This window comes from Physeter macrocephalus, chromosome 8 (assembly GCF_002837175.3).
Source record: "Physeter macrocephalus isolate SW-GA chromosome 8, ASM283717v5, whole genome shotgun sequence".
Lineage (NCBI taxonomy): Eukaryota > Metazoa > Chordata > Mammalia > Artiodactyla > Physeteridae > Physeter > Physeter macrocephalus.
The window spans coordinates 16,019,506-16,040,627 of record NC_041221.1 but is presented as its reverse complement, the minus strand read 5'-3'; the positions used below and the strand labels follow the sequence as shown (position 1 = coordinate 16,040,627).

Here is a 21,122-nt window from a genome sequence, read left to right as displayed (position 1 = left end):
ACCTACAGAGCTGCCACTCTGTGCCCTGGACCACCATCTCCCCACTGCCCCCACCCCCCACCGCTGGTGACCACCATTCTACTCTCTGCTTCTATGAATTCAACTCTTAGATTCCATATATGAGATCATGGAGTTTGTTTTCTTTCCACGTCTGACTTATTTCACTTAGCATAACACCCTCGAGGTCTGTGGGCGAACATTTGCCATGTTGTTGCAAATGGCAGGATTTCCTTCTTTTTAAAGCTGAATAATGTCCCACTGTACACATACACCACGTCTTCTTTATCCATTCATCCACTGAAGGACACTTAGGTTGCGTCCACATCTTGGTTACTGTGAAGAACACTACAGTGAACATGTATCTCTTCCAGATCCTGATTTCACTTCCTTTGGATAAATACGCAGAAGTGGGATTGCTGGATCATATGCTAGTTCTACTGCAGATTTTTTGAGGACCCTCCATACTGTTCTCCACAGCGGCTGCACCAACTTACATTCCCGCCAACAGTGCACGAGGGTTCCCTTCTCTCCACATCCTCCACTTGTTATCTCTTGTCTTTTTGATGACAGCCATTCTGCAGGTGTGAAGTGATAGCTCACTCTGGTTTTGATTTGCATTTCCCTGATGATTAATAATACTGAGCATCCTTTTCACATGTCTGTTGACCATCTGTATGTCTTCTTTTTAGGTCCTCTGCCCATTTTTTAATTGGGTTTCTTTTTTCTTTTTTTCTATTGAGTTGTATGAGTTCTTTATATATTCTGGATATTAACCCCTCATCGGATAAATGGTTTGCAAATATTTTCTCCCAATCCATAGGCTACCTTTCCATTTTGGTGATGGTTTCCTTTGCTCTGCAGAAACTTTTAGTTTGAGGTAGTCCCACTCGTTTATTTTTGCTTTTGTTGCCTTTGCTTTTGGTGTTACATCCAAAAAATCACTGCCAAGGCCACGTCAAGGAGCTTTTTTCCCGTTTTCTTCCAGGAGGTTTTTGTTTTGTTTTGTTTTGTTTTGTTTTGCCATACTATGTGGCATGCAGGGTCTTAGTTGCCCGACCAGGGATCAAACCCACGCCCCCTGCAGTGCAAGTGTGGAGTCCTAACCACTGGACCACCAGGGAAGCCCCTTCTAGGAGTTTTAGTTTCAAGTCTTATATTTAAATTTTTAATCCACTCTGAGTTGAATTTTGTGTGTGCTGTAAGATAAGGGTCCAAGTTCATTCTTTTGCCTGTGAACATCCAGTTTTCCCAGCACCATTTACTGAAGAGATTATCCTTTCACCATGGCGTATTCTTGGTGCCCTTGTCAAAAATTAGTTGACCATATATGCGTGGGTTTATTATTGGGTTCTCTATTCTGTTCCAGTAATCTATGTCTGTTTTTATGCAGCACCATACTGTTATGATTACTATAGCTTTGTAATATAATTTTAAATCAGGAAGTGTGATGCCTGAAACTCTGTTCTTTCTCAAGATCACTTTGGTGATTTGGGGTCTTTTGTGGAACTACAAAAAGAAGAATACAAATTAAAAGAAAAATAATTATACAAATTTTAGAATTGTTTTTTCTGTTTCTGTGAAAAATGCCATTGGAATTTTTATAGGGCTTACACTGCGACTGTAGATGTCTTTGGGCAGTATGGACATTTTAACACAACCTTCCACCCATGAACATGGGATATCCTTCTGCTCATTTGTCTTCTTCAACTTCTTTTATCAATGTTTTATAGTTTTCAGTGTTAATATCTTTAACCTTCTTGGTTAAATGTATTCCTAAGTATTTTATTCTTTTTGATGCTATAAATGGAATTGTTTGGGAACAATCATTGGTGTAAAGAAATAAGAATGATTTTTGTTATGCTGACTTTGCATCCTGCAACTTCACTGAATTTATTTGTTCTAATTTCTTTTGTGAAGTCTTTAATGTTTTCTACATGAATGATCACATCATCTACAAATAGAGGTAACTTTACTCCTTCCTTTCCAGTCTGGATGCCTTCTGTTTCTTTTTCTCACCTGCTTGCTCTTGCTAGTACAGTTGATCCCTGAACAACAGGGGGTCGGGGGACTGGGGTGCTGACTCTCCTTGCAGCTGAAAATCTGTGTAAAATTTATAGTCAGCCCTCCAAATCTGTAGTTCCATGTCCGTGAATTCAACCAACTTCCAATTGTGTAGTACTATAGTATTTACTATTGAAAAAATCCACATATAAATGAACCCATGTAGTTCAAACCCACGTGTTCAAGGGTCAGGTTACTTCCAGTGGAAGAGAAGCTGCAGAGTGGACACCCTGGTCTCATACTGGGTCTCAGAGGAAAAGCATTCAGTCTCCCCCACTGATTGTGAGGCGAGCCAAGGGCTTCTCACAGATGGTCTTTATTATGTTGAGAAAATTTTCTTTTACACCTATTTTGTTGAATTTTTTTTTATCATGAATGGATGCTGAACTTTGTCAGATGCTCTATCTCCATCACTTGGGATGACTGTGTGGTCTTTATCTCTCCATGAGTTAATGTGGCGTATTAATTTGTGTATGTTAAACCAACCTTGCATTCCAGGGGACAATCCCTCTTGGTGGTGATGTGTTGCTGAATTTGGTATACCAGTCTTCTGTTGAGGATCTTTACATCTATGTGCATCAGATAGTAGCCGGTAGTTTTCTTTTCTTGCGGTGTCTTTGGCTTTGGTATCTGGGGAATGCTGGCTTTATGAAATTAGTTTTAAAGTATTCCCTCTACTTCTATTTTTTTGGAAAAGTTTAAGACGGATAAGTATTAATTCTTCTTTGAATGTTTGATAGAATTCAGCCATGAAGCCATCTGGTCCTGGACTTTCCTTTATTAAGAGGTTGATTACTGTTCCATCTCATTTGTTACTGGTCTCTTAGGTTTTATTTCTTCTTGATACAGTCTTGGTAGGTTGTATGTTTCTAGGAATTTATCCATTTCTCCTAGGTTCTCCAATGTGCTTGTATATAACCATTCTTTGACTCTTTTTATTTCTGAGGCATCCGTTGTAATGCCTCCTCTTTCATTTCAGATTTTGAATCTCCTCTCTTATTAGTCTAGCTAAGAGTTTATTGGTTTTGTATATTTTCAAAACCCAACTCAGTTTTGTTCATTGTTTTCCTGTTGTTTTTCTACCCTCTTATTTATTTCTCCTATGATCTTTATTATTTCCTTCCTTCTGCTTACTTTGGATTCAGTTTGTTCTTTTTCCTAGCTCCTCTAGCTGTAAAGTTAGGTTGTTTATTTGAGGTTTTGAGATCTTTTTTCCTTTTTAGTGTAGGCATTTATGAGTGATGGTCTCATGGTGAGGTTACAAAGGACGAGGGCAGCCTCAGCCAGGAAGTGGGCGCCACTGCCAGGTCCACACTGTGCTGGCTCTGGCTGCCCTTCAGTGCCACCTGGTGGCGGAGTTCCCACAGGTCCAACAGGACACCTTGGTCTCATAGCTGGCTGGTGCAGACAGGACAGCAGCAGGGAGCCCAGGTCACCCAGGTAACTGGAACTTCTCTCACCAGTGTTCTGGGGAGCCTGGGCCAGGGAACACTAGGGCCACAGAAACTCCACCTCCAGCCCAGCCTCACTCTCTCTTTTTCTCTCCCATTCGGCCTCTCTCAGAACAGAACGCGGCCGCCCAGGAGAGGCAGAGCTGGGACAAGTGGCAACGCTGCCATCTGCAATCACTGTCACGAGGGGTCCTGGAGTGACAGAGTCACGCTGCGTCCCTGAAGGGCAGCTGGGGTCCCTGGGGGTGAGGAGAGCCTGGTGGGGGAGGGGTTTGCATCCTGCAAGGGCAGGAAGGGGCCCCAGTGGTGTGCCCGACAGCTGCAAGGGGAAGCAGTGTTGAGAAGCTACCCTCATTCTGTGACGTCAAAACTCCATCTTGCTCCATCTGTGAACAACCGGAACTAACTCACCATCTCCTTCCGAGTGTCGCTGAGTTCCGACACCAGCTCACTCATCTTCACGCTACACCGCTGCTGTAGCTCAGCAAGGCGACTCTGCAAAGACTTATTTTCCATAGTCAGGGAGCTAATTTCTTCATTCACACGTTGTTGAACTGTTCTGAGTGGCTGTAAACTCTTGGACAGATAACAAAATGTGTCTTGCCTGAGCTAGAAGGAAGAATCAAACATTATTACAACATTTACCTAGAAAGGATGAGTGTAAACAAAACATGTTCAATGCATTTTGGATAACACGGGCTACATGGCTCAGAAACACTGACCGGCATGGAGACTGGAAAAGGGACACGTACACCATTGAAACGGCCTCATCAGGCCTCTTTATCCCCAGCCGTGGATGAGGACCAACAGGCAAAGAGCAACCGTTCTAGAGGCCTAGAGAAAAGGGCCCCCAGGGAAAGGCCACCGTTAGGGAGGTCTGCCTGAGCGCTCCCTCACACAGCCCCGACCACTCCTGCTCCAGGCCTGGCCCTGCAGTGCGAACAGTCTGGCAGCTCCACGACTGGGAAAGCAGACAGTCCTGCTGCTATAGCCCTGAGAGGGTGTAGGTTTATGCGGTCAGGATCTAGGGGCACCAGCTTCTCAGGGCACCCTGATTCCAGAAGGAGAAGCTGAGGGGCCAAGACACTGAGTGGAAGGCTCAGGAGCCTCTGGTGCAGCTAAGCTGGGAGATCTAGGCAGAGCTCAGGGTCTGCTGGAAGGAGTGAGCTGGCAGGTCTCTGCTTCCCCTGGGGCATGTGAGGCTGCAATCAGGCTGTGGGGAAAGAGAAGGTGGCCCTGGGGACATAGCATCTCCCCATCTCACACCCCAACTCTGGATGTGGGGACCCCTGTGTGCCCCCGTACCCAGGCAACAGGCAGAAGAAAACCCAAGTCCTCTCTGGGGAGGGGCCACCTTCCTGGGTCTCAAGTCATTTCCACCAAAAGGTCAGCAAATCCAGGGCCCTGCATTCAGTCAGATGCTGAGAGGATTCGGAGAAGACAGCAGCAGCATTTTAGTCTCTCCAAATCCCCACATAAAAACAGAGCGAGGAGAAGCAAACACCCAGGAAGAGCAACGCCAACACCATTGGCTGATGACACACCTCCAGGAAGCCTGGAGCGCCAGCAGGTGGGACACGACAGCCACAGGCCGCGTGGAGTCCTCCATGTCTGCCACCTCCCGAGAACCCAGACGCTGTGAACAGGACCATCAGGACACTCTCCGCAGCTCAGTGAGGCAGTGACGCCAGTGAGGCGGTCTGGCGAATCACGGGGACCAGCGCCCAGCAGTGGGGCGCAAGCACCTGCCCGCAGAGCCCTGGGCCAGCTCGCCGAGGAACACCTCACTGCTGTGCAGGGGGCTGCAGCCACTCCAGTGCCTGTCCACCAGGTCAAGGAGCGCCACCTCCAGGGTGGCCTTCTTCCCGGGCGGCACGGCCAAGTGCAATTTGGGACACACCTGCATGGAAACAAACCACGACCATGGCATTTTCCATGCCTGAAACCAGGGGGTATGATGCAGCACTAGGCGTGCACGTCACACTGATGCCTTATCCCACCACCTACAAGCACGACGAGTGGTTCACACACCACAAACCTGCAGGGGTGGCACATGGGATTCACCTCCCCGCCCCCCGCACGTGTGTCCACATCTGTGGCGCGGGGACAACATCTCACACCCGGAGGAACGGCTAAACTGTCACCCTAGTGTAACAGTCAGGAGACCAGTCGGTTCCCAGTGACAGCTGTCCTGGGCCCTCCTGAACCAGCCCCAGCGACTCTGGGAGGGAGGAGACTAGTCTCGGCCTGAATGGTCACTGGCGCCCAGGAGGCCCTAAGTGCAACGCAGCCCAACAGGACTAGAGGGAGGGCTGGCGGGGACGCCGCAGGCACAAGGCCGCCGGGCAGAACCGCCACGGCCCCAGCCCGGGCCCCACCACGCCAGGGCCGCAGAGTCACCGGCGTTCACAGCAACGCTCTCTTTTCTTCCGTTTAGAAATTATTTTACCAATTTTAAGGGATTACTGCAGAAGGGGGGACGGCTCCTGCCCACTTTCTGAGTGTCTAGGGAACAATTCCTGGGTCCGGGGATTTAGGGAGTAAATGCCAGCAGTGCCAGAGCTGGGGACAAGGCCCCACCGCCCTTCACAGCCCAGTGCTGCCCACTGCTGCACAAATAAAGGGCTTTTCTCCTAAAGACCGTCTGGAACAGCCAGCGAGACCCTGAAGGGAGTGTGGGAGCAACCTGGGCCACTTGAGCCGGGACAGCCCCTCACTCCTGGCCTCACTGCCCACCCACGGGAGCCCCAGGAGCACCGGGAAACACACGCCCGCGGAGGGGACACTGCTCTGCCCAAGGCCACCGCAAGGGCGGGGCAGCCGTCTCCTGGGAGCGGTCAGCGTGGGGACACCGAGGCCGGCTGCTGGCCCCAAAGAGCCGAGGCTGAGAGCACCCTGGGAGCGTCAGCACAGACACCTCCGCCAGAAGCTGCACCTGGACGCTCAGCCTCAGGCGTGGGTGACGGAGCCGCGGTCCCCAGTGTGGGCAGGCTTCTGCCTTCCACCTGGCAGAAGGGTCGTGCCCTCTCCAAGAGGACGATCACCACAGGGTCAGAGTACTCAGAGGAGGGGGCACCGCAGGCGGCACCCCTCCTGCAAAGTCCCAACCCCACAGCTAGTGCCAGTCCTTCAGGCGAGGCTCCGCCCGGGGTGACATCCATCTGGGGACAGGGGAGGCCCGAGCACATTCGCAACTCAAGCAAATCCTCGTTTTCCTTCCTTCACTCAGTCCAGTGAGAGACTCAAGAGGCAAACAGACAGCGGCCAGACCCGCCGTGAAAGCAGAGCTCGGCCCCGCGGCCTGCGGCTGGAAGCCACCCACCACCTACGACGAGCCCAGCGTCCCTGATTCTGTCGTCTCCAGCTCAGGACCAACCACAGGGGGCCAGGCGCTGCCCTCGCCAACCTCGTGGGACGCCCCCTTCCAGCCCCACCCCCCGGCCTCCCCGGGCCGCAGCCCCTGTCAGGGCACCTGCACCCCTTCTCTGCTGGGACGCTCTCCCCCCCACTCCACCCGCCTGAGAGTGACGTGGCAGGGCCAGCCCCCTACCCGGGAGCTATGGCCGCCACCCGTCGCTGGGTGGTCTTCACTTGAGTCCACAGTCGGCCTTGTGCCACTTTGGAAGGTGACCCTGCTGATGGGGGCTCTGGGCTCACGCAGGTTTTCACGGAGTGACGTGGCAGGGCCAGCCCCTGCCCCGCGAGCTCGGAGGGCAAGCCACCCACTGTCTGCTGGGTGGTCTTCACTCGTGGCCCAAACTTTGAGAATGTCTCCATCTCCAACTGGGCCAGTGACAAGGGCGACGAAGCAGCGTCCACAACCGCCCTGGGTGACTCTGGGGGAGAACGTCCACTCCCGGACGAGGACGTGTCCTTCGGAGAAGCAAAGGACACGCGCCCAGGGCTCCCGCTCCCGAGAGCGCCGCGGGTGGCTCCAGCCGGCGGGACGAGGAGGCTGCGAAAACCAGCAGCGCCCCGGGAAGCCACTTCCACCTCAAGGCCCTCGCACCCCGGGGAGAGGCGCGGAGCCCGGAAGCGCGCCTCTAACAAGAGCGGAGCGGCTGCGCTCGCCTCGGGGTCGCGGTGAGCGCTGAGGGCGGAAGACGCGGCCTCCACACCTGGCTCACCGCGCGCGCTGGGCGGCCTCTGCTGCCCGGGCTCCGAGGCCGCCGGGTGGGAGCAGGGCCCCTAGCTCCAGCCCTCCGGGCCGCCCCTCCTGCCAGCTCAGACACTCCTGGTCCGCAGGCGCCTGGGACCTCCCGCCAGGCACCCTTCGCTTCCTGCGCTTCTCTGGAGCGGGCAAGGGATTTAACCCCTTTTGAGTCAATAAACTTGTCTTCTGAGAAGAAGGGGCTGAGTCCTCAGTGTCCGTGGGGTCTGCAACAGAGAAGGAGCAGAGCCCGCACCACCAGGCACCCTGGGCCCAGGGCCCGGCACTGCAATTTAAACAGCCGTGTGCGCACGCGTGCGTGCACGTGCACGTGAGCGTACGTGCGGGCATGCGTGTGCCTGAGTACGGATGCACGTGCACACGCAAATATGGAAAATCCACCGAAGAGTGACAAAACTGAAGTAGTAACTTTAACAAACGAATCGACTAATTACCGTATGTCCTCGCACCAAAACTATATATAACAAAGATGAGTCAAGTGGGTAACAACTTAAGATCTGGAAGTTACAGTGGATTTAACAACTTGTTTCTACCGGAGACACTGTCGACGCGTCGGATCTAAGACCCTCCCTCCCCAGCCGCCGAGCCGCTTCCCGGGCACCTCGGGGCCTGGCACCCCACAGCCCAGGGCTCTCCTCCCAGGGCAGGCTCTCCTCTTGAGGCCCCTCAGCCTGAGCCCTGGACCCTCCTGCACATGGACTCTGCAGGCACCCGGGCTCAAATCTGCCCCACAAGCCTGCCCTCTGGCCAGGCCTCCGCTCAGGGCTCTGTGAACAGAGCCACACCCAGGGCATCCCGGGCAAACTCGGGCCGCGAGTGCTCGTGACCTGAGCGGAAGGACACCACTGTCATCTGGCTGCCCAAGTCAGAGACCACCCGGACAGCCCTCCCCGCCAGTTCGCTGTCCATCACCATACGTCACCAAGTCCACCCAACCAGGGCCAGCAGGCCACCTCTGCCCCTTGCCGGGACTGCTCTGCCGTATCCACTCAGGCGGACCCACTGCCCGCCCCCAACAACTCAAATGCCCACTGGCCACTCCACGCCGTCCCCTGCCCCCAGCCCAGGGACCTGGCCCCCACCCATGCGGCACCGCCCTCCCTCACCTTGACCTGCGACCTGTGCTCTTCCTTCCCCCACCTCCAGCCCAGGGCCTCCACACGAGCCCACACCCACACAGCACAGCTGAGCCTGGCCACCAGGAGCCAGCAGAGCAAGCCACACTGGGACCGGGGGCAGGCCCAAAGAAGCACAGTCTGAATGCTTCAAAACCCTCCAGGACGCAGACGACGAGAGGACCCAGAAACACTTCCAGCTCACAGGCGTCTGAGACACGATGCTAAGATACGCCACGTGCACCGGACAGGATCCGGGACCCGAACACGCATCCACACATCCCCACACACACATACATGTATAGATGCATGTGTAGGGACACACGCGTGAGGTCTCAGGACACGGAGTAAATGCGGCTGGTACCTCAATGCCACGGCCTGCTCTGCAGCGGCCACGGGGCACTGGGCAGCCACCACCACGACCCACCAAAGTCCCCACGAGCTCACCCGCACAAGCCTCAGGCAGGGGCTAGGTTCGCTCACACTGGGAGGTTTCTGATGCCTTTTCCATATTCGTGCAAACAACACTCTCAATTAACTTATTTAATTTCCCTCGTCTTTCATTTTTTAAACTGTAACAGTAGCCACTGTCATAACCTGGGCCCATGTATGTATCCAGAAGAAACTGTGTGTGAGTGAGAGTGTGTACTCACAGACCAGGAACCTAAACCACAGGTGTTCTACAAACGTCAACTTCCATTTATAAAGAAGATTCCTTCCTAAGACGCCTTAGAGAGTTACGCACACACACACAATGAAGAGAAGAGGAGCGAGAGCAAACAGTGAGGCTGGGGTCACCTGGACGCGGGGCAGAGCGCTGCGGGGGGGGCTCGCCACGGCGCTGGCCCTGCATCCTCGGCTCCGCGCAGCCCCCGCTGGAGCTGCCCCTCCGCTTCTCGGGGCCCTTCCTCAGGGAGTCCCCATACTGGTGCTGTGCGGACTCAGGACTCAGGAGGTGCCGCGACTCTGCTGCATTCCAAAACACTTTAAACGCTTTATTTCAGGCTTCCAACAGTGTACCGTATCTGTCAAGTACACTCCTTCCGTGGGGTAAACGGGAAAAGAAGGCTGAGCGGATAACACACACCAGCCCATCCTGGTGGGAACCTGCAGTGGTCACCGCCCACAGCGCCCCAGGGGAGGGTGACCCAGCCCCACTCAGGAGAAACCGTTCGGCCGAGGAATCAAGACCGACACGACGGTCAACAGAACCCAGAGACTCCGGCCCACTGAATTAACAAGGGCGCCAAGGTTATTAAATGAAGAAAAGGACAGTCTTTTCAACAAATGGCACTGGCACAACTGGACATACGTGGGGGGACAGGCGGGCAACCTGACCCACTATCTCACACCACACCCAGCAATTCACTCAAAAGAGCGGCTCCCAGACCTAAGCACTGAGCCCCAGCACACGGACCGGTCGGTGGCAGGAACCCTCCACAAGCAGGGGCAGCACACGGAAAAGCACGGCCACGAAGGAAAACATGCTGAGCTGGGTTTCACTGAAACAGCACCGCTCTTGGAAGCACTGTTTAGAAAACAAAAGGCAAGCCACAGGGTGGGCAGAAGCTCGCAGTACTTATATCTGAGAAAGGGCTTGCGTTCAAACACCATGAAGAAGTCTTATGCCTCAACACCAAGAAAAGAAAAGGGGAGGGGAACAGACAGGAACAGAAACGCCACAGAAGAAGATGTGAGCCCATGAAGAGGCTGTCGTGACTTGTTTTCAGGAAATGCTGATTAAAACCAACAAGAGATAGCACCACACTCCCAGGACGGGAGCCAGCGTTAGAGAGACTGACAGTCCCAGAAGCTGGCGGGGATGCCAAGGCAGAGGTGGTCCTGCGGCAGGGAAGCCCCAGCCTGCTGCGTCTTCATGGAAAGCTCTCAGGAACCCACAACTCAGAAGCAGCAGCAATGGAGCTGAAGCTCACACACAAGTCCTGGCGGAAGAGCCCCCGCAAAGGGCATGAAGTCCACGTGCATGTCCTCGTCAAGTTGCATGTCCTCACCAATGTGCAGCTGGAGCCGCGAGTCCCCTCGTGGCCGGCGGGGACTCACTCCCTCCAGCACAGGACGCTTCCTCCTTGTCTGCTTGGACATCTCACTTCTTCCCTATCCCTGTGACTGATCTGAGGAGGGACCTGATGGAAACAGCCCTGCAACATGACTACATCCACCTCAAATACACTGACCTCTACTTTTGTAATTCCATGATCCAAATTACTGACATTTCCAAGTGCACAGATTTCATGAAGATTCTACATGTAAAGGTAAGTTCTCTAAAGAAGGCCACCGTGGCCCCTGACGCCAGCAGGCACCAGCCCCCCAGACAGGCTGCGGCATGGGCCCTCCCCGTGGAGCAGCAGCCTGCCTGGGGCTCGGGAAGCCGGCCCCCGCCTGTCGGCTGGAACTTGTGCTCCCAGGGCGGTGGCTCAGGTCCTACTCACACTCGGCAGCGAGGTTCAGGGCCGCCTCGTCATCCGCGTCCGCGACCGAGCACTTCTTGGCCGAGGGGTCAGTGCGCTTGGCTCTGGAGTGATGCGGTCTGAAAAGAAAAGCAAACCCGGTGCTGGTGCTGCAGCCCACAGAGCACTCCAGCCCGTACAGCTCCCGGGAGGGAGATGCCTACACCACGAGCATGGCCACAAGGTCTCCGAGGAGGAGGAGCTGGTGTCTCTACCACGGTGAAGCTGGAGCGGACTCGGCCAGGACAACTGGTCACCACGCCAGGATTCATTCAAGGACAGAAGTCCCAAGAAGCTCCCCTGTGCTAGGATCTCCTAGCAAGTCCACAGTCCAAGAAAGTTCAAGGAGGACTTCCCTGGGGATCAGTGGCGAAGACGCCGTGCGCCCGATGCAGGGGGCGCGAGGGTTCGACCCCTGGTCAGGGAACTAGATTCCCCCATGCCACGTAGCGCGGCCAAAAAACGAACAAACAAGAAAGCGAGTTCAAGGATGTGGTGTTCCGAATTTCTATTTTCACATTAAGTGAAAACATTTCCCTACCAACTGAAATGTGAGGTTTTAGAATAGGACGTCCCTCCATACAGAGGTGAACACTCACAGGGAACCTCGTGTCCAACAAAGGCAGCTTAAGAAATCACTCTTCAAAACAGAACTCAATCACATACTATAAATATTGATTTTATGACATCGTATCATACTTTGAGAGATCAATGAATGATATTCCTTATTTTATCATACTGAAAGTGTTCCAGATCCCTGCAGAAAGAAGGCGACTCGGTTCTCCTTCGGGGTCTGACCACAGAAACCTGACAGTGGACACATGCAGCCTCTCTGGGTATCCACTGTCACCTCTGGATAATAGGACACTGCACCAGACCACCTAAACTCTGTGGTAACTTAGTCTTCAGATAATCAAGGACAGGTAAACTGCAAAACACTGCTGAAAGAAATTAAAGATGAGATAAATAAATGGAAACACACCCCACGTTCACTGATTGGAAGACTTAACACTGTTAAAATGTCAATATTACCCAAAGCAATCTACGGAATCAGTGCAATCCTATCAAAATCCCAATGACGTTTTTTGCAGAAACAGAAAAACCCATCCTAAAATGCGTCTGGAATCTCAAGGGACTCCAAGTAGCCAAAACAACATGGAAAAAGAGCAAGCATTAGAGCTAGACTCAGATATGGCAGAAATGCTGGATGAAATCAGACTCCGATTTAAAACAACTATGAGTAATAATAATGCTAAAAGATCTAATGGAAAAAAGAGACAACAGGAAAGAACGAATGGGAATGTAAACAGAGAGATGGAAATTCTAAGAAAGAAGCAAACAGAAGCATTAGAGTCAAAAACACTGTAACAGAAAAGAACACCTCTGATGAGCTCTAGACTGGGCATGGCTGAGGAAAGGATCTCGCAACTTGAGAATATATCAATAGAAACCTCCAGAACTGAAAAGCAAAGATTAAAGAAGACTGAAAAAAAACAGAATAGAATACCCAAGAATCGTGGGACAACTACAAAAGGTGTAACATACACATTTGAGAATACCAGAAGGAGAAGAGAGAGGGGAACCAAAAAAATATTTGAAGATGACTTAAAATTTCCTTAAATTAATGTCAGACACCAAATCACAGAACCAGGAAGCTCAGAGAACAGTGGCAGAATAAATGCCAAAAAAATTACAGCGAGGAATATATTCTACTGGAGAAAACCTAAGACAAAGAAAAAAATCTTGAAATAGGCCAGAGGGGAAAACCATGCAAGCAAAAATAGAGTAGAGTGAAATACTCAGTATGGAGACAAAAAAACTACCAACCTACAATTCTGTACCCTGCAAAATTATCCTTCAAAAGTGAAGGAGAAATAAAGACTTTCTCAGATAAACAAAAACTGAGGGAATCTGTTGCCAGTAGACCTGCCTGGTAAGAAACATTAAAAGAAGTTCTTTAGAGAGAAAGAGAATGACACAGGTCAGCAACTCAAATCAGAGAAGGAATAAGTGAAGGCAGAATAAAAACTTCTATTTTTCTTACAATCTAACAGGCAACACTTTGCTTGAAATAATAGCAACAATGTACTCAATACGTTATGTTCCTGTATTACATGCAGGGTTACAGTTTGGGTATAAATGAAATGAATGACAGCAATGATACAAGAGACAGGAGGGAGGAATTAGGAATATTTTGTTATTACAAGGTACTTGCACGATCTGTGAAGTGGTATAGTGTCTGAAAGTGCTCTTGGATTACTTGTAAATGTATATAGGCAGACCTTGAAGATATTGAGGGTTCAGCTCTAGACCACCACAATAAAGCAAATATTGCAATAAAGCAAGTCACGCAATTTTCTTGGTTTCCCAGTGCATCTAAAAGTTATGTGTACACTGTACTGTAGTCTATTAAGTGAGCAATAGCATTATGTTAAAAAACAATGTACATACCTTAATTTAAAAATGTTTTATTGCTAAAAAATGCTAACCATCATCTGAGCCTTCAGCAAGTCATACTAGCAACATCAGAGATCACTGATCACAGATCACCACAATATAAAAAGAAGAAAAAGTGTGAAATATTGCAAGAATTACCAAAATGTGACACAGAGACATGAAGTGAGCAAATACCATTGGAAGAAGAGCACCAACAGATTTGCTTGACGCAGGGTTGCCACAAACCTGCAACCTGTAAAAACACAATATCCGCAAATCACAATCAAGCAAAGCACAAAAAACGAGGTCTGCCTGTCCTGTGTACTCCAGAGCAACCATTAAAAGTGAAAATATAAGTATAACTGATATGCTAAGGAAAGAAAATGGAATCATAAAATGATCATTTAAAATCACAAAAGGAAGGAAAAGATCAGAAGACAAAAATAGGAACAAAGAACAAGGGCAACAAGTAGAAACAGCGAACATGGCAGCTATTAATCCAACTGTATCAATAACCACTTTAAACATCAGTGGTCTAAATGTACCAAGTGAAAGGCAGAGATTGTCAGTGTGGATCAAAATAAAAGGCCCAACTACATGCTACCTAAAGAAACCCACTTTAAATATAAAGACACATAGATTAAAAGTAAATGGATAGAGAAAAACAGACCATGCTGACACCAATCAAAAGAAAGCAGAAGTAGCTACATTACTTTCAGATAGAGATGACTTCAGAGCAGGGAGAGTGATCTGGGATAAAGAGGGGCATGACGTGAGGACAACTGGCCAGTTCTCCAAGAAGACATAACAGCCCCTGACGTGTCTGCGCCTAATAAGACAGCATCAGACTACATGGTGCAAAAATTGATAGAACTCAAGGAGAAATGGATGGATCCACTTCAACACCTCTCCTTCAGAAAGGGGTAGATCCAGCAGTCAGAAAGTCACTAAGGACATAGCTGAACTCAGCACCACCCATCACCTGGATGTAGTGACATCTACCTCATCCAAACAACAGGATATACATTCCCCCCAAGCTCACATGGAACATTCACCAAGATAGAGTCATTCTGGGCCATAAAACACACTTTTACATATTTAAAACAAAACAAATCATATGATATTTGTTCTCGGGACACAGTGGAATTAAACTAGTAATAAAATAAATAACAGAAAGATAACTGGGAAATCGCAAAAAACTTGGAGATTAAACAACGTATTTCCAAATAACACGAGTCAAAGAAATCTCAGAAGAAGTATTTTGAACTAAAATATTTCAAAATAAAAATATTTTGAACTAAATTAAAAAGAAAATACATCTTATCAAAATTTGTGGGATGCAGTGAAAGCAATGCGTAGAAGGAAATTTGTAACACTGAATGTACGTATTAGAACGCAGTAAGCTCTGAAATCAATAATCTAAGTTTCTAGCTCAGGAAACTAAGAAAATAACAAATTAAATCCAAAGCAGGAGGAAGAAAAGAAATAATAAAAATTAGAGCAAAAATCAATGAAACTGAAAATGGGAAAAAAAAAAAAAATCAACAAATCCAAAAGCTAGTTCTTTAAAAAGATCAACAAAATGGAAAAACCTCTATGCCACCAGGTTACCTAAGGAAAAAAAGACGCAAATTACTAATATCAGAATTAAAAGAAGGAGCACAGCAGGAACTGTTCCGTGGACAATAAGAAGATAACAGAGGAACACTATGACACTCTATGCCCACAAATGTGATAACCTAGATGAAATGGAATGGTTCCTGGAAAGACACAATCTACCAAAACCGACATGAATAATCTGAACAGACTGGTATTTATTACAGACTTGAATCAATAATTGATAGCCTCCTAAAACGCCAGGTCCAGATGGGTTCATTGGTGAATTCTACCGAACATTTAAGGAAGAAATTATACCAATTCTCTACAATCTTTTCCATAAGACAGAAGCAGAAACAGAGGGAATAAACCCTAAGTCATTCTATGAGGGCAGCATTATCTTAATACCAGAACCATTAAAGATAATACAAGGAAACTATAGACCAGTTATCTCCCATGAACACAGATGCAAAAATCCCCAACAAAGTATCAGCAAATTGAGTCCAACAATGTATAAAAAGAAGTCTACACCACAGCCAAGTGGGATTTATTCCAGGTATGCATAGCTGGTTCAATATTTGAAAAAAATCAATGTAATCCATCACATCAACAGGCTCAAGAAGAAAAGTCATATGACCATATCAATAGATGCAGAAAAAGTGTTTGACAAAATCCAATACTCATTCATGATAAAAGTGGTCAGTAAACTAGGAATCAAAGGGAACCTCCTCGACTTGATAAAGAACACCTATGAAAGCCCACAGCTAACATCACACCTGGTGGTGAGAAACCAGCTGCTATCCTGCTGAGATCAGGAACAAGGCAAGGATGCCCCCTCTACCCACTGCTTTTTAACACTGTACCGGAAGTCCAAGTTAACACAATAAGAGAAGAAAAGGAAATAAAAGGTATACAGATTGGGAAGGACGATATAAAACGATCTTTGTTTACAGATGACATACCAACCATCTATGTAGAAAATCTCAAAGAATCAACCAAAAAACAAACAAAAACTCCAGGAACTAATAAGTGACTATAGCAGGATTGTAAAATTCAAGATGTATGGGTCACATTGTGTCCCCTAAAAAAGAGATGCCAAAGTCCCAACACCCCATACTTCAGAATGCGACCTTATTTGGAAATAGGGTATTTACAGAGGTAATCGAGTTCAAATGAGGAAGTTATGGGGAGCCCTAACCAATATGACTGGTGTCTTTATAAAAAGGGGAAATTTGGACACAGGACAGGCATGCACAATGCGGAGTTCTATGAAAAGACACAGAGAGAAGACAGCCATGTGAAGAAAAGGATTGGAGGGAGGCATCTACAAGTCAAGGAACACCGAAGATTGCCAGCAAAGTACCAGGAGCTGGAGTCATAGAATGGATTCTCTCCCAGAGCCTCCAGAAGGAAGCAACCCTGCCAACACCTTGATTTCAGACTTGTAGCCTAAGAACTGTAAGACAGTAAGTTTCTGTTATTTTAAGCCACCCTGTTTGTGGTACTTTGTCACCATCAGCTGTACACAAGTCAAATACCAGCAATGAACAACTGGAATTTGAAACTAAAAAACCTAAATTAGCCTCAAAAGAACAACTTGCTAAGGTATAAATCTAACAAAATATGTACAACATCTATATCGGGAAAATCACCAACCTCTGATAAATGAAATCAAAGAAGAACTGAATAAATGGAGAGATATTCCATGTTCATGGATATGAAGACTCAATAGTGTCAAGATGTCAGTTTCTTCCCAACTCAATCTGTAATTCAATGCAATACCAATCAAAATCCCAGCAAGGTAGTTTGTGGATATTGACAAACTAATTCTAAAATTTATATGGAAAGGAAAAAGACCCAGAATTGGCAACTCACTATTAAAGGAGGACAAAGTCAGAGGACTGACACCATGTGACTCACAAAACTCACGCAAATGTGGAAGGGGCTAGAAAGCTCTGTGGGGTCTCTTTCATAAGAGAACGCCAATTCCATTCATGAGGGCTCCACCTTCAGGACCTAATCACCTCTCATGGGGCCTATCTCCTAAACCCATCATGCTGGGGGTTAGGATTTCAGCATATGAATCTGGGGTGCACAATACACAGACCATTCCGCAGGGTACCACGTGCAGCTGTCTACCCAGCAATTAGTCTGGTTTGAAATAGGGAAGTGAGGGGAGGGGAGGTCCAAGGGAGGCATCTGAGGGAAGAGGAGATTCTAGAGATTTGAAACTGATCTTAGAACAGAAGTTGGCAAAGTATGGCCCACAGGTCAAATCTGACCCACTGCCTGTGTTTGTAAATAAAGTTTTATTGGAACACAATCATTAGTTTATGTATCGCCTATAGCTGCTTTCATACTACAAAGGCAGGGTTTAGAAATTGAAACACAGATCATACGGTCCACAGAGCTGAAAATATTCTATCCAGCCCTTTACAAGAAAAAGTCGGCTGACCTCTACATTAGAGAAATTTACAGATGAGCTAAGGCATACAATGCAAGAGAAAGAAAACTATTAAAAGCCTCAAACAAATCAAAATGGTGTACAAGGAATATATAATCCTCGTACATCACAAGCAAGGTAAACACCATTGACTGACTTCTACCCTTTAGAATCAACCACACACATGAAGACTATATGCTTTCAGAACACATTTAAACACTACCCACCCCGACAATCTAAAGTTAGACATGAAGATGCAGATGGCAGGAGCTGGGAGGTGGTGAGAAGCCGGGCACAGGCTCCCACAGCCCAGCCAAGGCAGAGCGGGAGCCCTGGTCACAGAGCACTGAACGAGAACGCGGGAAGGAGCAGGGCCCACGCACTAACACCGCAGGGTGGGGAAGAGGAGGCTCCGGCAGCTGTCAGATCTGCTCAAAGTGCTCACATCCAGAAATAGCAAAGAGTCTGCACTGTTTAGAGATCAGAAAGTAACTGAAACAGAACCTGGAAGCAGAAACAATTACAGAAGGGAAAGAGGCTGCCTCTGAGGAGCGGACCAGGAGTAGAGAAAGGACTGTTGCTTCTCACCACAGGCCTTTTGTGCCACATATTTTACATCCATTACTTTAATAAACATTTTAAATATTTTTAAAAATACCATGTAGAAAATGTGGACGACAGGAAGAGAGGCTGTCCCACAGTCTCCTTGATCCCCAGCTGGTATCCAGCGTTTCTCCCCACGCTCCCCCGGAGGTCTGTCCTCTAAGTGGCAATCAGCACTTCAGTTAATACCACTCCTGTTCGTACCCTTCGACTCTGAAAACAGCTGGGAAGCTCTGCTTCGAGTCCAGCGATTCCTCCGAAGCAAAACGCAGCCGGGTGCTTTCCGCTCACTCTCCCTCCCAGGCGGTCGTCTAGGGAGGAGACGCCGCAGAGGAGCTAGCAGACCACGAGGCAGGTGGCAGGGCCCAAAACCAAACCCCGCGGCGTGCCTGCCGGCCTCCCCTCAGGACTAAGGGTGCCCCTCGCCCAGCCGGCCACACATGGCGTGTGACCAGGACTGCCACCCTTGTTCTGGGGACCTTCCCTCCCCTTAGGGCTGACCCCACCACGGCATCCCCCAGATCACTGGGCGGACCCAGGAAAGCAAGGCTGGGCTCTGGGGGCTACATCTGGTTTCCCAGCAATGCTGAGCACTGATTCCCAGAGGGCCGGCAGCTCGCACCAGGCTTGCACCTCAGATGCCCCGGAGGCAGGAAAGGAAACACACACACACACACACACACACACACACACACACACACACACACACGCACGTTCTCACACAGGCTCGTCCTTCTCATCTCCTCTTATTGCACATCCTGGGTCCTGGGCAAGGTTCCCAAACCACACTGAGCACCCCTAGCAAGTGTCCACGGGCGAAGAGCCTGAACACACTGGAGAGAAGACGCCCTGGCCATGTGTTGGCACCCAGGGTTTACATCCTCAGATCCTCGGGACCAGAGCAGGAGACAGAGCCGAGTTTAAACTGTCCCCGCGTGTGCCCTGGGCCCAAGAAGACCCCACTCGTCCACAACTGCACCTCCTCAGAAGCACCTGAGGGGGGCTCCCCTCCCAAACGCCGGCGCTCGGCCCTCGGAAACTTGCCACGGCTGCCACAGAGCTCCTAGGGAGCACTGAGCCCACGGCACCCCGGGAGTGCACCAGCTCAGTGAGAAATGAGGGAACGAGGAGGTGCCCAGTACGCACTTCCACAGGTGTGGCCACCGCACAGCAGCCCCGCCCTGCACGTGGGACGCCCCCAGCAGCCCCTCTGTCTTCTCAGGGACGCCATCCACCACACACCAGCCTGGGGCCTCCCATCTCGCGGCCCGGACGCTGCCTTCGTGCCGACAACACATGACTCTACTTGCCCAGCCCGGGCTTTGCTTCTGGGTCAGTTCCACGTCCCTTACTCTGAGCATCCTTCTCGGGACGGTTCCGCTCTAAATCCAAACTCAATATGACTAAAATCAGATGCGAACCCACCTTCTCCCCCAGACCACACGCTCTCCTCACTGCAGCACTCTCCCAGACGCCGGGCCAGGGCGCACCCAGATCACTCTCGCGGCACCCTGCTGGAGAGAGGGCCTTCCCAGAGTTCCACACTCCCGCACGGCTGACTCCAGTTAGGCTCCTTCCTCACGCCTGAAAGCACCTTTCACGTGTGGGAAGGCTCTCACAACCCCTTCTCTATACGAGCAGTCTAAGACTGAATTTAAAACTTTCATCACAAACGGAAACAAATGATTTAAGACTGAAGACTGCAAAAACTTTCCATAAGGATTGTCATGTTTCTGAAAAAGAGTCAAATTCAATTGTTTCTAGGATACTTAACAGTCAAATAAAAGTTAGAACACAAGCACTTAATCCTCCCAAATATCTAAAAATTAACACTAAATGTTGAAATTCTAAGTAGGTTTGAAACTAAACAGCCTGCCTCTGGGGGTCAGTGCCCCTAGGCCCAAGCAGGCACAGCCTAACGGTGCGGCCAGGCTCCCCAGAGCTCAGGGCCCGCCAGGACCGGGGTCCAGGAGGTAAGCCAACGCACGCACGCAGCTGGGGTGTTCATGAGAGAAGCTGTGTGCAGCTGAGAGGTGCCGCCAGTGGGGCGTCTACAGGCCCTGGTAGACCCTGAAAGGACAAGAGCCATGCTCTGCCCACCACGGAGCCCAGCATTTACCTGACAGGTGCCGCCACGATGTGGGTCTCATTTTGGTTTGGGTAGCTCAGTGCCTGGGAGGTGGAGATGCCCCGAAAGCCCCCCAGCCTCCCCAGGCAGTCAAGGGCCCTCAGGATGGAGAACACGCCATGATCGCTGGGGGCAGAGAAGGACCACCCTCCTCCAGTCAGACACCGCTGCACCACTAATCAGCAGCAAAGTGGCTCCCGAGAGCCAGGACAGAGAGTGGGAAGACGCTGTGGCTTCCCCAAGCACAACCCTCCGGACCGGGCACGGCTGGTGGGCACCCTGGTCGCTCGGCCTGCGAGCCTGAGAGATCCGGTTCTTTTAAGGCTACGGGCCACTGAGCCAAGGTGGTGGCTGCACCTGCCAACAGGACCTCACACTCTCTCGTGCCTGTCACCTGGGGAGGGTGTGGGACAATGAACTTCTCGCCCGTGTCCTCCCAGGTGGACGTAAAACCAGGTTGAACCCAGCTGTCCAGCTGAGCCTGAGACGATGCCCAGGAGACCATGCCAGGAAACAGGGCAGCAGGAGTGTGGGAACAGCTAGAAAGCAGAGCCAGCCCATGCCTGTGCCCGCCCCCAGCAGCCATCCGTGGCCGCAGGAAGGGGCTCCCTGCCACCTTCCAGGCAGCTCTCCTGTGAGAGGAGGAAATC

At 50.0% G+C, this 21,122-nt stretch overlaps 1 protein-coding gene across 1 annotated transcript in view; it reads right to left on the bottom strand.

Moving 5' to 3' along the window:
- CEP72 (centrosomal protein 72) overlaps positions 1-21,122 on the bottom strand; it is a 32,445-nt gene that overhangs the window by 5,234 nt on the left and 6,089 nt on the right. The window contains 9 exon segments of the mRNA XM_028493292.1: positions 3,924-4,058; positions 4,060-4,121; positions 5,286-5,451; positions 7,239-7,467; positions 7,640-7,889; positions 8,469-8,510; positions 9,552-9,791; positions 11,120-11,346; positions 20,464-20,647. Of these exon segments, the coding sequence (XP_028349093.1) occupies positions 3,924-4,058; positions 4,060-4,121; positions 5,286-5,451; positions 7,239-7,467; positions 7,640-7,889; positions 8,469-8,510; positions 9,552-9,791; positions 11,120-11,346; positions 20,464-20,647 (1,535 nt within the window).